The 15311-nt window shown below is 36.2% G+C and overlaps 2 protein-coding genes across 4 annotated transcripts in view; one reads left to right on the top strand and one right to left on the bottom strand.

The window, feature by feature from the left end:
• Nucleotides 1–1504, bottom strand: part of LOC142336618 (uncharacterized) — a 67282-nt gene extending 65778 nt beyond the window's left edge. The window contains exon 1 of the mRNA XM_075385527.1: nt 1181–1504. Within this exon, the coding sequence (XP_075241642.1) occupies nt 1181–1504 (324 nt within the window). The remainder of the gene's footprint in view (nt 1–1180) is intronic.
• A 349-nt stretch (nt 1505–1853) lies between these two features.
• Nucleotides 1854–15311, top strand: part of LOC142337033 (uncharacterized) — an 83566-nt gene continuing 70108 nt past the window's right edge. For 2 of the 3 annotated variants that reach the window (XR_012758924.1, XR_012758925.1), the window contains exon 1: nt 1855–1946. The gene's annotated coding sequence lies outside the window, so the exon portion shown is untranslated. Of the gene's footprint in view, nt 1947–15311 lie in introns of all 3 variants that reach the window. The other variant, XM_075386069.1, reaches the window with a different exon arrangement.

The following is a 15311-nucleotide window of genomic DNA, read 5'->3' as shown; positions in this document are numbered from 1 at the left end:
TTAAAAAAAAAAAACTTTTTAACTTCGCAATTTTGTTCTTTTTATGTTTCTTTTTGTTAGCTAATCTCGTTATTTCATTACAGGTCAAATATGACATTATGGGTGTCAAGGGAATAAAAGGGATTGGTGTCCCAAAATCTTTTTTTTTAATGAATTTGTTATGACCTTAGTGGCTTCGACACCGGTTTTTCACAAAAATGTAAATTAATTTGATTTTTTGTCTTATTTGACGTTCTTTTTGTAGATGCGAGAAATATTCTGGGTAACTGCAGGTCTCGAGGGCTTCCTTTTTTGAATAAACGACCCTATTCAAATAGTTCTGTTTGTAATTAATGCCTTTTATGACATTGAATGTAATTTTTATTCGAAAAAAAAATTGAAATTATTTCATACTTTAGCACTTCGCTTTTTTGTCTACTTGTTACCTAGTCTTACTAATGAATGGCCACGTACTACTTTATAGCTGTTTGATGAAGGCGCAATCGAATATATTTTGAGGGACAAAATATGGCTCGAGGGTTTTGGCAGCGTTTTCTGGCAAGTTTCAATTGAAATTTTGTTTGTTTTTTTTGTTGTTCATTTTAGCCGCTTTAAAAAATGAAGAAGGACAGGTCCTAATGCCCTTCTCTAGAAACAGTGGTAATTGTAAATTTGTGGTAATGTTAATTGATTCCTAATGGTATTTATTACTTTGAAGTTAACTGTTTCAAAAAAATAAGTTATATTTTTCACTTTAATGTTTTTGTTCTTTTTTGTATAATTGTTACCAAACCTTTTTATGGACTGGTCGCATATGGTTTCTGGTGATTTATTAGTTATTTTTGTTTAGTTTTAGGTTTATCTGACGGTATGTTGACTTTGTTATTAAATTTAGTTTTTAAGAGGGAAAAAAATTTTTTGATGTAAATAATGTTTGTTGCTGTTGTTGTTGTTTGTTTTTGACGTTCATCTTGACTCGCTTTCTTAATATTGACATATTACATCAAGCTAATGCATCAATTTTTAACTCCACTGAGTTATTTGCTTTGGAGGCTATCTTATCGTTCATACAGAATTTTTTGAAAAAGACTTTTCGCAAAAAATAATTTTTGGGTTTTTCTATCTGTTCCTCATTTGCTAGACAATTATGCCAAAATTGTGGATGGGCGGGGTCGGAACTTTATGTGCCATCGCACATTACCGAGCCGCCTTGTTCACATATAGACACACTGTTGTTACTTAAGCTAAGTATTAACCCCAAAATCAGATCCACGATCTCGGTGGCTTTCTCTAGAGGTTGATTCAAGACTTCACAATTGGTTAAGATTGCTTTTGCAGAGTCAACAAAGCGCAGTTGGGCCAATTTGTCCGAAAATAGCTTCCGATCAGGATCTGCTTTCATATCATTGTACATTTTTCGGACTATCGCTGCACCCTCTCTTACTCTGGTCAAGTTAGTCGAACTCAGCTGGTTGCAAGCTTTGCGTAATACCTCATTCACTTCAGACCAGTTAATGTACGCCATTTACAATGCTTTCTCGTTGTAACAAAACCTTAAGATTTGAAGAGCTCCAACGCTTCGTTTCTCGGTGATTCTTTTCGGCTTTATAACCGACAATTCAAATAAAAAATCTTTGTATTAATAGCTTGCTTTGTATCTAGCCAATTTTAAAATCAAAACTATGCCATGCTTATTACAGATATGGTTATTGTTTCTTTTGCAGTTTTTAGTCTATAAAATTTATAATTGGTCTGAAGTAATTGGTCTATATTTATAATATATATATATATATATATATATATATATATATATATATATATATATATATATAGCTTTTCCGAGAAATGCCTAATCTGACTCATTTATCAATAACAAGAACTTTGACAAACTTCATCAAACAGAAATTTCTGAGAAAGACAGAACACATATTTTGTTATCGGTAGCTCTGTAAACAGCAGAAAAACAGGTAATCAACTTCAAAAATTACATAATGAAAAGTAGAAAATTAAGATTCCGGTTTAAGAAGTTAATTTAATAGAATATATAGTTCAAGTTTAAATTCGCGTTCAGAAATTGCTGGGTATTGAATATAGCTGACGAAGGTAAATTAGATTTTCGTATCACATCGACCATTTTGCAGAACCTCAAAGTGAGTCAAAACACTTTTCTTGGATCACTCATTTTTGTCAATCCTAACAATCTACTATATAGGCTCATATTTGGCCACTTTTTAATTTTGCAAAAAGTTTTAATTTAAGATTACTGGTCTAGATTCCCAGGTTGAGGTGGCATCCGGAAGTGACCCTGATCAGGCCCAGATCAAGAGCACGCGGTGTGTTTCCAGACCAAAATTATAGGGTCTGGGAATCGGTTCGAGCGCAGGAAAGTCTGGACGATGGTGTTTTGGGTCTGATCAGAGGTCAATTTGGTCTGGGATGGTCTGTCTAGAGGTCTCCATGGTCTGGCACCTCAACCTGGGCTCCCTTCTAATTTTAATAAATTGAGAGCTCAGCCTCTTGAGAGATACTGAGAAAACCATTGACAATCGGATGAAAACAAATCGCACCATATCAACGGAGATTGAAAATGTTATCGCAATCTTCAATTAATTAAATAGCCGAATTGCCGCGAACGAAGATTACATATGTAAACAAGGAAACAATGACTCGTATGATGAAAGCAATGGTATTTGCTAATTACATGATTAAAAGCAATGAGTAAAAAGTTCCATATATAGATGATTATTGGTTCCTGTATAAGTTTAGCTAAATCATTTGCGTCAAAGACAGATATTGCTTTTCTAAGAAATTGCTCACCTGAGTCATAATAACAAAAACGTAGTCAACATTTAATAAAACTTCTCAGACAAACCGAGGTGATTTTTTTAAATAAACAATTTTGTTAGCAAAAGCAAAAGAACTCAACTTTGAAATTTGCCAGACGAAAACTTAGGTTCATGATCCAGCAAAAAAAATGCGAAAAACTATAATGTTGGAAACACTAAAACATGTTCAAAAATTTTTGCAAAAGACATTTCTAGAATTTTTGCAGCTGATTAATTTTGCGCTGTACTGGACCAAACCTGCAAAGATAAATTAAACTTCAACTCAATTTGATATCGTTGGTTGTCCGATCAAAATATTTAAAACAAAACTTCCCTTAAAAATGACAAGAAGGGGTCATCCCTGTAAAAAAAACACAGACAATAGAAAACAGTGAAAAGCAGTCGGTTGGTTATCAAGAGTTAAAACAGTCTCACCTAAAAACAGCTCAAAAAACTCAAATTCTCTCAAATTCCTTTTGGATTCGATAAATTACTTTCTATATCCGAGCTAAGTACGTTAAAGAATTACCATAATACAGTACTAATTTCAGGTACCGCATTTAGGAATCAAAGAACTTTTTAACTTTATCATCAAACAAAGCGAAAGATGATGACTTAATTTATCAAAGCTAAATTACCAAGGCAAAAATTAAACTATAACTTAATTGTTCCGACCCCTCTTGAGGGGTGTGATACCTGATGTATCTTTATTTTATTATTTCCCTTGATGCAGTATATTTTATATGAAGCCCTAAATTTAGTTCATTTATTTAACCTTCATATTTTGTTCAGTTCGTGTCTTGTGATCTGCCGTTAACTTTCTGCTTAGTTTCCCGCCTCGTGATCAGACATGTCTGATCACACATTCACCTTGTTTAGGAGTGTTCATATTTCCATAATTTTATTCTCTGTAATTTTGCAATTCAAATCAGTTCATCAACCGAGTAAGCGCAAGCAAACTAAATCAGGATTTCGCACCGCGAATTACTAAATAATAATTTCTACGTATACTTGAACTACGAATCACTACTCTAAACAAACAGAGTACAACATGGCGCAGTCAGCAACCAAACGAACACCCCTTGGAATCGACCCTTTCTGGGACAGACCTAAACCGGATCCCCCTCTTCGCTGGGAGAAATGGAGAGTACAGTACAAATTGGCACTTCTGGCCAAAGAAAACATCATTTTGGACACGCTACTCGGGCCTAAACCTGAAATGGTAGAACTTCCTCTGGAGCCTATCTACGAAGAGACAATAGTGGGTGCATCAAAATCAGAAAAGGGAGAGGAACGCGCGCAACGCGCAACAAAAGATGAACTGGCAAAACAAATGCCAACGGCTCATTGAAGTGGGTACAATTTGTGGTGATAAACCGTGGTCGTTGGCAGACCGCAAAACAGTCTCCCTACTCTATCTAAGCATCGAGATAGAGGGTCGCCGCATTCTTAATTGTAAGAACCCGCACATCATGATTGACACTTTACCTACTGTTGACTTTTGGAAGATCGTGGAGGAAGCATTCATCCGTCCACGTAACATAACGTTCGATCGCCATGTTTTCTTAATTACAAAACAACTTCGGGGAGAAACAGTAGAACACTTCTACGGCAAACTAAAGGAATTGGCCGAGAATTGCGCGATTTTGAGAATAAAGAAGAGACTCTGATACGAGATGTCTTTATCACTAATCTGATGGATCCCGAAATTCAAAAGGAGCTCTTAAAACAAACGGTCGAAGCGCGGCAGGCGTTAGAACTAGCAGTCAATATGGAACTCGGGATGCGGAATCAACATCAGATACGGCAGCACAACAAGATCGTTGTTCCTGCAAATGTTAACGCCGTTCAGTTCTACAATAACCCACGGAAACCATATTGGCAGAACACGAATAATGTCCCAAAACAAAACAATCGATCGACACTCTATTGCTCAAACTGCGGCGGAATTTGCCTCCCAAATCACGGTGAAAAATGCATTGCGAAGGGGAAAACATGCAATAACTGCGGGTTACTAAACTACTTTGCGAAGGTCTGCCGTAAACAAAAGAACACGAATACAAAGCCACAGGATCCCAAGAAAAAGATGGTACGTGTGGTAGAAGAAGAGCCACATCCAGAGGACTCTGTTAATTTCCTTCAACGAGCTAAACTCTACGAATCGGACTACAGTAGTGGAGAGGAGGACAATACGGTCACTATGATTGAAACTGCTGTCGAAAAAGTTGAACCACTCAACATGCCTCTCAAAATCGGTAATGTCAATATCACACTACTCATGGACTCCGGGAGTGCATGCAGTATACTCAACCGCTCACTCGCGTCGCAGGTGGTACAAAGCAGCCCCCGTGCATTCTGGATCAATGAAACAGCGCCTCCACAACTATGGACCTTCTCAAACGAACCTATACAGGTCGAGGGAAAGATTCAAGCCCCAATAACAAGCAAAGGCTGGCCATGTGATTCAGCCACTTTCACAGTTGTAGCTGACGGTTTAAAGTCCTTAATAGGTCGTGATTTGTTTGCTCAACTTGGACTTGCTGTGACTCAATCTACATTTCTGAAAGGTAACCGTGTCAACAACATTGCATCTCCCGAATTTAAAGAACAGATAGCCAAAACTTTTCCTGGTTTGGTATCACGTATTGGAAGATCAAAAAGTCATGTAGCAAAATCTAAATTTCACAAAGTCTTTGAACCTAGACATCAAAAAGGTAGACGTATCCCTATTAACCTTCAAGAAAAAGTTATTACTCAACTTAGGAAATTGCTAGCCGAAAAACACATCATAAAACTTTCTAGTTGTCCCGATAAATATTTCATATCACCCATTGTCGTTACGGTAAAGAAAGACCAAACGATAAAGCTTGCACTGGACTCAAAAGTATTAAACTAAGCCATTCACAAGAATAAATATCAGATGCCGAACATTGATACGCTAATTGAATCTATCTCTCAACAAATAAGTGCTCCCGCGCCGCAAAACACAACATATTTCTCGACAATTGATTTGAAATACGCGTACAGTCAGTTAAATCTGGATGCTAATACAGCTAATCACTGTAATTTCAATATCATTAGTGGTGATATGACTGGCATTTATAGTTTCAAACAGGATTTTACGGACTTGCCAGCTGAATTCCAAAAAGCTATGGATTACACTCTAATTGGCTTACAAAATACATATTGTTCTTCGGACGATATTCTAAAAGTTAGCAAAGGCTCTCTGACTGAACACAAAAGTTATGTAATGAACTGCCTCCAACGATTAGAAGACGAAAATCTTAGGATAAACCTTCCTAAATGTCATTTTGGAAAATTAGAAATTGATTGGCTTGGGTATCACATATCAAAATCGGGTATCTCGCCCCTCGAAACTAAAACAGCTGCGATTTTGGCTCTTGAGGCTCCAAAGACTCTAAAGAAACTCCGTTCTTTTTTAGGATCAGTCCATTATATTGGAAAGTTCATTCCTAATCTTGCTCAAATAAGTCATCCTCTCCGTCCATTACTGAAAGTCTTCAAAATTCCTCTGGACAGCAGAACATGAGAATTGCTTTATAGACATTAAGAATCGCATCGCGAACGCAACTGCAAATAGTCATTATAACCCGCAACTTGAAACACGCGTAAAATGTGATGCGTCCCGATCCGGCTTGGGAGCAGCTCTTGAACAATTAACTGTAGATGGGTGGAAACAATTGCATTTGCGTCTCGGTTTTTAAATTCTTGAGAAGAACGTTATAGCGTAAATGAACTTGAACTTTTGGGTGTAGTTTGGTCAACAGAACATTTTAAAAATTACCTGTATGGAAAACATTTTAAAGTAATTACGGATCACCGTGCACTCCTTTCGATTATGAAAGAAAACAGATCTAATAAGTCATATAACAGCAGAATGAACCGCTGGGTCGATCGTCTTCTCCCTTTTCAATTTGACATTGAACATCTTCCTGGGGCAAAAATGGGTCTGGTTGACTACATTTCCCGAAACCCGTCTCAAAGAGCTAAAAAGGTTTCTGCATATGACGAGGAATTTATTGTTGCAAAACTAAAGCTAATTTCAAAATCCATTAACGCACTAGAATTAAATATCACACATCCTGCATCCCATTTACATCATTTTTTAGCAAACCACACTCTCGCTTTGCAAATTACACCTAAAATTGAGGCACATGATTCCGGATCGCAAATTAAACCTAAAGTTGAGACTAGCACTAAATCAATAAATTCAATTAGCGCACACGCAACTCGCGTAAACGAACATGTTTTTAGCAATTCACTCGCCCCGCGAAAACAAGCCTCAAATAGTATTTGTGAATTAAGCAATTTAAAATATGCAATACCCGCGTCGCAAAGTACAATTGACACTTATCTCGCTCTGCAAAATACCAGCAAAAGTAAACAATTAATCCAAATTAGGAATAAAGTAGCATTCGCGCAGCGCGAGTCTCAAAATATTCAATCACAAAACCCGCCAATTAAATCACATTCCACAAATATCTCTGAAAGTCATCATCCAAAATTAAAATCAGTGCTTTTTGCCTCTTGTAACTCTACAATTCAGTCGCATCTTTTGCAATCTAAAAACTCAAATTTAAATCACTCATTGCCTGTATTAAAATACGTCAATACAATAACAAATAAAATGCCTTCTAAGAAGCGAATAACTCGTGTTCGGTTTAACGATGCCTCCCGCGCAGCGGAACAGCAATCCTCAAGTGGAAATGCAACTCGCCCCGCAAGTCAGCGATTGAATTCGCCAAGCAACTCCCGCGCGGCGAATCAACAAGCCGAATCCTCAAGTAATCCTCGCGAAGCAAGTCCAGCACCCAACGTCACTCCGACATCCCCGACCCACTCATCAAACGCTAGCACTCCACTAACCCCAAGTCCGCATGTTCCGACATTCGACTACATAGTGTCGAAAATCTTCAACAAATCGTTAATAGCTTCGTTAACGAGTAAAGATGCCGTATTAAAAGAGGTCAGGGACTGCATCCTGACAAATAATGAGAGCCGCTTAAAAGCTCTCAACCCTTATATTCATTCGTACTGGAGGGACCTCCACGTGCGCTCCGGGTGCGTCTGTATTGACGAGAAAGTGGCAATACCGAACGTACTACGCCAGGCGCTAATCGACGATATCCACGCAAGTCACCCGGGCACTTGGGAAATGATTTGTATGGCCACACATTGCTGGTGACCCTACATACACCGCGAATTAATCGTTAAAGCCACTGAGTGTAAACCCTGCACGGTAATCGGTAAGAATCTTAAATCTATTATTCCCGCCAAGCAATTCAATCCTCACATACCATGTGTAGAACCAAATCATGAAATTCAAATTGATTTTGGGGGTCCAATTTTTGATGAAAGGGGTACTGAAGTGTACTTTCTGGCAGCAATTGATCGTTTCTCTAAATACCCTACTGCATATATCTATGATAAGGCTAATGGACCAAACGTTTTGAAGTTTTTGGACATGTACATTGAAATTCATGGAATTCCAAGATCCATCCGTTTAGATCAAGCAAAATGTTTAGTCGGAAACCAAGTAAAGACTTTTTGTAATAAGAACAGTATCGATATCATTGAAGCTCCTGTAAATGACCATCGCGCCATCGGGTTGGTGGAAAGACTGATTCAAACAATTAAGAATAGACTCGCATGTATCAAAGACGAGAAATTGCCTACACGCGACTTTCATGTAAAGCATGCATTAAAGATCACAATACACCAATTGCGAATATGTAAACAAAGAACAACAAAGACCTCGCCTTTCGAAGCACATTTTGGAAGAAAGCCTAACACCCCGCTAAGCGTGATTGCAACCAGGCCTAATTTGTTAAACATAACATATAAGAATATTATAAATCATTATTTAGACGAGGACACAGTGATGCCGGACGAAATTCTCCCTGACAAGTGGTTGAATGGATATCATAGTGATATCGAGGTGGAGATCGGCATGACCCGGGCATCCACAGAAGCGAGGAATAGAGACAGGGCCAGTACGGATGGAGAATCCCGGTTCTTGAAGACAAAGGCAAACCGAACCATTCCCCTGAACGTGCGGTGGAGCTAAATCTTGCACGAAAAGTGCATGGCAAGAGACGCTCCAAAAAGAATCTTGAGGGACTATATGAGGTACTTGCGCCGGGATCTCATATTTTAAAAGTAAGCCCTACAACATCCACTATCAAGGAACCCGGGAAACCAATTGTGACGGTACGCAATAGCGATATTGCAAAATTTGGCACACAGTTGGAACGCCAAACTCCCCTAAAGGCCTATGCAGACCGAAGAGGGCCTCGGTCCGGCGAAAAGATAGTGGAAGAACTGATACAAAGCCACATCAAGGAATTCACCCGCAAACAAAAAAGGGGACAAAATGATGAAACACAGGAAACGAGAACCGGGCAGCGAGGTCTCGTCGACCAAATCAAACATTTCGCGCGCGATGCGCGGACGAGTTCCAAAAGTGCCAAATTTCCTCGCCATGCGAAATCAGCAACCGACAACCGTAACAACCTCGCATAGCGAACATCACGCATCGTCTTCATCCACTACTCCGGCCGCGGCAGCGCAACACACGCGCACTTCCGATCGTACCTTCCTATTACGGAATCGAAAGTTCTCCACCCAACTCCACTATTCTGCCTCCACCAAAACGACCCCACCGAGCGGGAGATTTGGAAAGCTTTCAACCACCACCCGAATCAATCGTCGAGTCAGTGCAACATATAGCTGAAAATCAACCCGAAGAACAGAATATATATCCTCTCATTGGTCGTGTCACCACGCGCCCCTCGGAATCCACCATTAATTGAGATTGATAATTCCACGCTCGTACAATCAATGACATCACTCAAGGCGGAAAAACAGCATTCGGATAATGATGAGTGGGATATGTAAACTGTACCAAAACTGCAAAACATTTCATAATTTATTAATCATCTATTTTTTTAGTTATGATAACCAGCAAATATATCGCTATTATTTATTTAACCGGAGACCTCGTATTAATTTGTAAATATTGTTATTATTTATACTTCGAAAATCGTATTTTACAATTTTCTTTCTCGATGTAAGGGGTATGTGATACCTGATGTATCTTTTTTTTGTTAATTCCCTTGATGCAGTATATTTTATATGAAGCCCTAAATTTAGTTCATTTATTTAACCATTATACTTTGTTCAGTTCGTGTCTTGTGATCTGCCGTTAACTTTCTGCTTACTTTCACGCCTCGTGATCAGATATGTCTGATCACGCATTCACGTTGTTTATGAGTGTTCATATTTCCATAATTTCATTCTCTGTAATTTTGCAATTCAAATCAGTTCATCAAATTCTCTTATTGAATCCCGCTCCGCGGGTAAGCGCAAGCAAACTAAATCAAGAATTCGCACCGCGAATCACTAAATAATAATTTCTACGTATACTTGCACTACGAATCACTACTCTAAACAAACAGAGTACGACAAGGGGGGAGGAACTATATACTCAAATGGGTTTTTTTTGTTCAGACAATTTTTGCCGATCGATATATTCATCGTAGAGATTTGAGACTGGTATCATTAGAAAGTTCGTCCAGTGTAGAATATGGAATTAAAAAGATTTTTTTATTTTTCATTTTTTACAGGTAGTTGGCGAGTAGAGTGAATTCCGTTGTTTTTCACATTTTCCGGAATTTTTGCCTAAATTTTCGTCAATTTTGCTAGTTGAAAAAAAATTGAAGAGCAGTGTCGTTGATTTTATTTTCAAAGAAAAAAAATATTCGACTATTTTTACTTAAATTTTTTGTCGAAAAATCTGCTAAGTATTTTAAAATCCAGCCTTTTTCATCAAAAAGGGCACGAAAGAAGCTTCTTTAGACCACTTTGATTAAATGTGCCGGAAGTACACCCCCAAACATCACTAATACAATCTCTGTAGACTCAGAAGGGGGCTATTTCTACTTCAACTTCCGTTGAGAGTGCTCTGTAATTAAACGTTTGCCGTTTTTTCCTAACTTTAACTCGTTGATTATCAAATTTACGGCATTTATTTTTGAGCTTTTAACTAACAAATTAGCTATACCTATAACATTCGAAAAGTTAAGTGTTCCTATTGGACAAACGGCATTAGCAGGGCTAGTTTTGGACCAATCTTGGACTGTTAAAATCCTAAAAAAATCGAATTGTAATCAGTCGGTCTTTTTTTAAAAAAAATTGATCTTCTTTATTTTAATTAAAGAACAGAACAATTCAAATCAAAGCTCTGTAGTGATAGGTCCAATTGGTTTCCTAAGCACCTCCAGATTTATGCATCTAAGTTTTTACTTGAAAGCTGCTGGTCATTTTGATTTCTAAATTTATTTGATATCTAAACAAATAATGGCTTATTGAAATTTGCCTCCATTTTTTTCTTAATTTGGTCAAATTGTAGCTTAGTGTCAGCTAAGACAGAATACTTCTTTCTATTGATTTAAAAAGCAACCTTTATTTCGATTTTTTTGCCTTAAGTTTTATCTGGTTTTGAAACTACTAGATTTCACATTTTTTTATTTTTAGAAAATTGACCATTTTTCACGTTTTCTAATTTTGTCACATTGTCACATTATTGATAGTTCACATATCACGTTATTGGCAATCAAAATGAAGCCAAAAATGCACATATTAAAATCCTGAAAGATATGGTTTCAACGGCCTCGACACTAATTTCTCGAAGCACATAATTGAATTTTTTAGTTTTGTGTTTAACTGTTGTTTTTACTTTGTCGTTTTAGTCGTAAGAAATTTCATGTATAATGACAATTTTATTGGATTTTCATGGAAGCATAGATGAGCCGCTATTCTGATATTAGCAGACAGGTGATGGATTTCATGACTTGGAAAACAATTGTTATCCAAAATGAAAAAAAAATCTTTAAATTTGCAATTTTGTTCCTTTTATTGTCCATTTTTTATTTAGTCTCGTTAATTACAGGACTTATATGACATTATGGGTGTCAAGCGAAGGTATCAAAAGTGATTTGTCACACAATCTAATGTTTTCAAAGTATTCGTTATGACTTTACTGGCTACGACACGGGCTTTTCACAAAAAAGTAAATTAATTTTTGACTTTTGTAATGTTTGACGTTCTTATTGTAGATTTATTTTGGATAATTGAAGGTCCAGGGGCTTCCTTTGGACGAAAAAACCAACCTATTTAAATTTTTCATTTCGTAATTAATGGCTTATGACTTTGGAAGTAATTTTGTTTCGAAAAAAATAACATAATTATTAATTAATTTCACCCTTTTTAGTTTTTGTCTACTTGTTACCTAGTCTCATTAATGAGAGGTCACAAACTATATTATGCGTGTTCAAAAAAGGCGCAATCAATCATATTTTGAGGGCCCAAATATAGCTTGGCAGCGTTTTCTCGCAAGTTTTAATTGAATTTTTGTTTGTTGTCTTTTCGTTGTTCTTTTTTAACCTCATGAAAAAAATGAATAAGCACAGGTCTTCATGTCTGTCTTTAGAAGCATTGGTAACCGTAAACATACAGAATATTTTTGTTGATTTCTAAAGATTTCATTACTTTGAACAAAATTTTTAAAAAATAGGCCAAATTTTTATTTTTACTGTTTTTGTTCTTTTTTTGTCTAATTGTTACCAAGCCTTATTATGGACTGGTAGACAATTATGCCAAAATTTTGGATGAGCGGGGTCGGAACCTTATGTGCGATCGCACATTATCGAGCCTCTTTGTTTTGAAGTTAAATTGTAGGTAATAGGGCGTAAAGGGTGTGCATTTTGGGAATGCAAAACAAAAGATTACTAATTCACAACTGAAACGGCTGCAGGCTTGCTGTTTTATAACTTGATAAAGATATGGATTATAATACAGAAACTTCATTGGAAAAACGAATACAATTTTGCAAAAATTGTGCTTGTTAAGTTTGGATTTGAAAACAGTAGGATGTTTCGTCTTCAAAGTTCTTATAGAACACTTCTTATTGAGTTTATTAAAGAATTTGATATTTACCTCTTTTACTAAACATTTATACCTTATGGCCAGCAAAATTCGGTGGTTACAAGTTGAAAAATAAAAATTACTAGCAGGCCCGCAAAAGTATCGCAAGAAAATCATTTTAAAGAATAGGTTTAAAATTGAGATTTTTTTCGTACCTGCTCGAGCTGTAAGCCATGCCCCTCGTTCAACAGCCACAGGTATTACGTTACGTTACCGATGTGTTTGTTTTAGTATATTACACCAAGTAACACCAATTTTTTTATTAAAGACTTAATTGGCTGATCTATTTTGCATAACTAAGTACCGCTAAGACCGCTAACGAACTTCTACATGATGGCAGAGTGCAGCTCATATAAAACATTAATCTACATGTTTAAGGTGCGGTAAAACAGGCGAAGAGCGGATGAAAATAAAATCCTAATTTTTTGAAAAAAATCGCATCTTTCGAGATCACATTTTATACTCCCAAATTACCTATAAAATCCAAGTTTAACACCCAAACACGAATGAACGATTCATCTCCCCCATACTCAAAAGAGCTGCAGCACTTACAGCTGAACACCCCGAGGGGATTACATGTGCTGCAAGTGCCGATCAACTGGGAGCGCGAAAGCTGGAGATGAAAAGTCCAAACATGTCCAAGTGAAGGACTTGGCCAATCTACCTCCATCATAATTGGAGGTGAACATTATCAATCTATTACAATAGATGACGTCGTCACATACGAAGTAATCTTAAATTCGTGCTTAAAGAAAGTGAGAAAGGAAAGTGACAAAAAGAGAAAAGAAAGTGAGAAAAGATAGTGAGGAAAGAAAAAGAGAAAAGAAAGTTGAAGAAGAAAGTGAGGAAAAAAAGTGAGGAAAAACAGTGAGAAAAGAAAGTGAGAAAAGAAAGTGAGAAAAGGAAGTGAGAAAAGAAAGTGAGAAAAGAAAGTGAGAAAAAGAAGCGATAAAGAAAGGAAAGTGAGAAATGAAAGTGAGAAAGAAAGTGAGAACAAAAAGAGAACAAAAAGATAAAAAGAAAGTGAGAAAAGGAAGTGAGAAAAGAAAGTGAGAAAAGAAAGTGAGAAAAGAAAGTGAGAAAAGAAAGTGAGAAAAAAAGTGAGAAAAGAAAATGAGAAAAGAAAGTGAGAAAAGAAAGTGATTAAAGAAAGTGATTAACGAAAGTGAGAAAAGAAAGTGAGAAAAGAAAGTGAGAAAAAAGAGCAAAAAAATGAGAAAAGAAAGTGAGAAAAGAAAGTGAGAAAAGAAAGTGAGCAAAGAAAGTGAGAAAAGAAAATGAGAAAAGAATGTGAGAAAAGAAAGTGAGAACAAAGAGAGCAAAAAAATGAGAAATGAAAATGAGAAAGGAAAGTGAGAAAAGAAAGTGAGAAGAAAGTGAGAAAAGAAAGTGAGAAAAGAAAGTGAGAAAAGAAAGTGAGAAAAGAAAGTGAGAAAAGAAAGTGAGAAAAGAAAATGAGAAAAGAAAGTGAGAAAAAAAAGTGAGAAAAGAAAGTGAGAAAAGAAAGTGAGAAGAGAAAGGGATTAAAGAAAGTGATTAAAGAAATTGAGAAAAGAAAGTGAGCAAAGAAAGTGAGAAAAGAAAATGAGAAAAGAAAGTGAGAAAAAAAGTGAGAAAAGAAAGTGAGAAAAGAAAGTGAGAAGAGAAAGTGATTAAAGAAAGTGATTAAAGAAAGTGAGAAAAGAAAATGAGAAAAGAAAGTGAGAAAAGAAAGTGAGAAAAAAGAGAGCAAAAAAATGAGAAATGAAAATGGGAAAAGAAAGTGAGAAAAGAAAGTTAGAAGAAAGTGAGAAAAGAAAGTGAGAAAAGAAAGTGAGAAAAGAAAATGAGAAAAGAAAGTGAGAAAAAAAGTGAGAAAAGAAAGTGAGAAAAGAAAGTGAGAAGAGAAAGTTATTAAAGAAAGTGAGAAAAGAAAATGAGAAAAGAAAGTGAGAAAAAAAAGTGAGAAAAGAAAATGAGAAAAGAAAGTGAGAAAAATAGTGATTACAGAAAGTGAGAAAAAAAATGAAAAGAAAGTGAGAAAAAAGAGAGCAAAAAAATGAGAAATGAAAATGAGAAAAGAGAGTGAGAAAAGAAAGTGAGAAGAAAGTGAGAAAAGAAAGTGAGAAAAGAAAATGAGAAAAGAAAGTGAGAAAAAAACGAAAAAAGAAGAAAGAGAAAAGAAAAAGAGAAAAGAAAGTGAGAAAAGAAAGTGAGAAAAGAAAGTGAGAAAAGAAAGTGAGAGAAGAAAGTGATAAAAGAAAGTGAGAAAAGAAAGTGAGAAAAGAAAGTGAGAAAAATGGAGGAAAAAAGGAGAAAAGAAAATTAGGAAAGTGAGAAAAATGAGAAAAGAAAGTGAGAGAAGAAAGTGAGAAAAAAAAGTGAGAAAAGAAAGTGAGAAAAGTGAGAAAAAAGGGAGAAAAGAATGTGAGAAAAGAAAATGAGAAAAGAAAGTGAGAAAAAAAAACGAGAAAAGAAAAAGAGAAAAGAAAGTGAGAAAAGAAAGTGAGAAAAGAAAGTGAG

Source organism: Convolutriloba macropyga, chromosome 3 (genome assembly GCF_964194025.1).
Source record: "Convolutriloba macropyga chromosome 3, txConMacr16.3, whole genome shotgun sequence".
Classification (NCBI taxonomy): domain Eukaryota; kingdom Metazoa; phylum Xenacoelomorpha; order Acoela; family Convolutidae; genus Convolutriloba; species Convolutriloba macropyga.
Note: the sequence above shows the minus strand (reverse complement) of the source record. Positions and strands in the feature narration are given on the sequence as shown.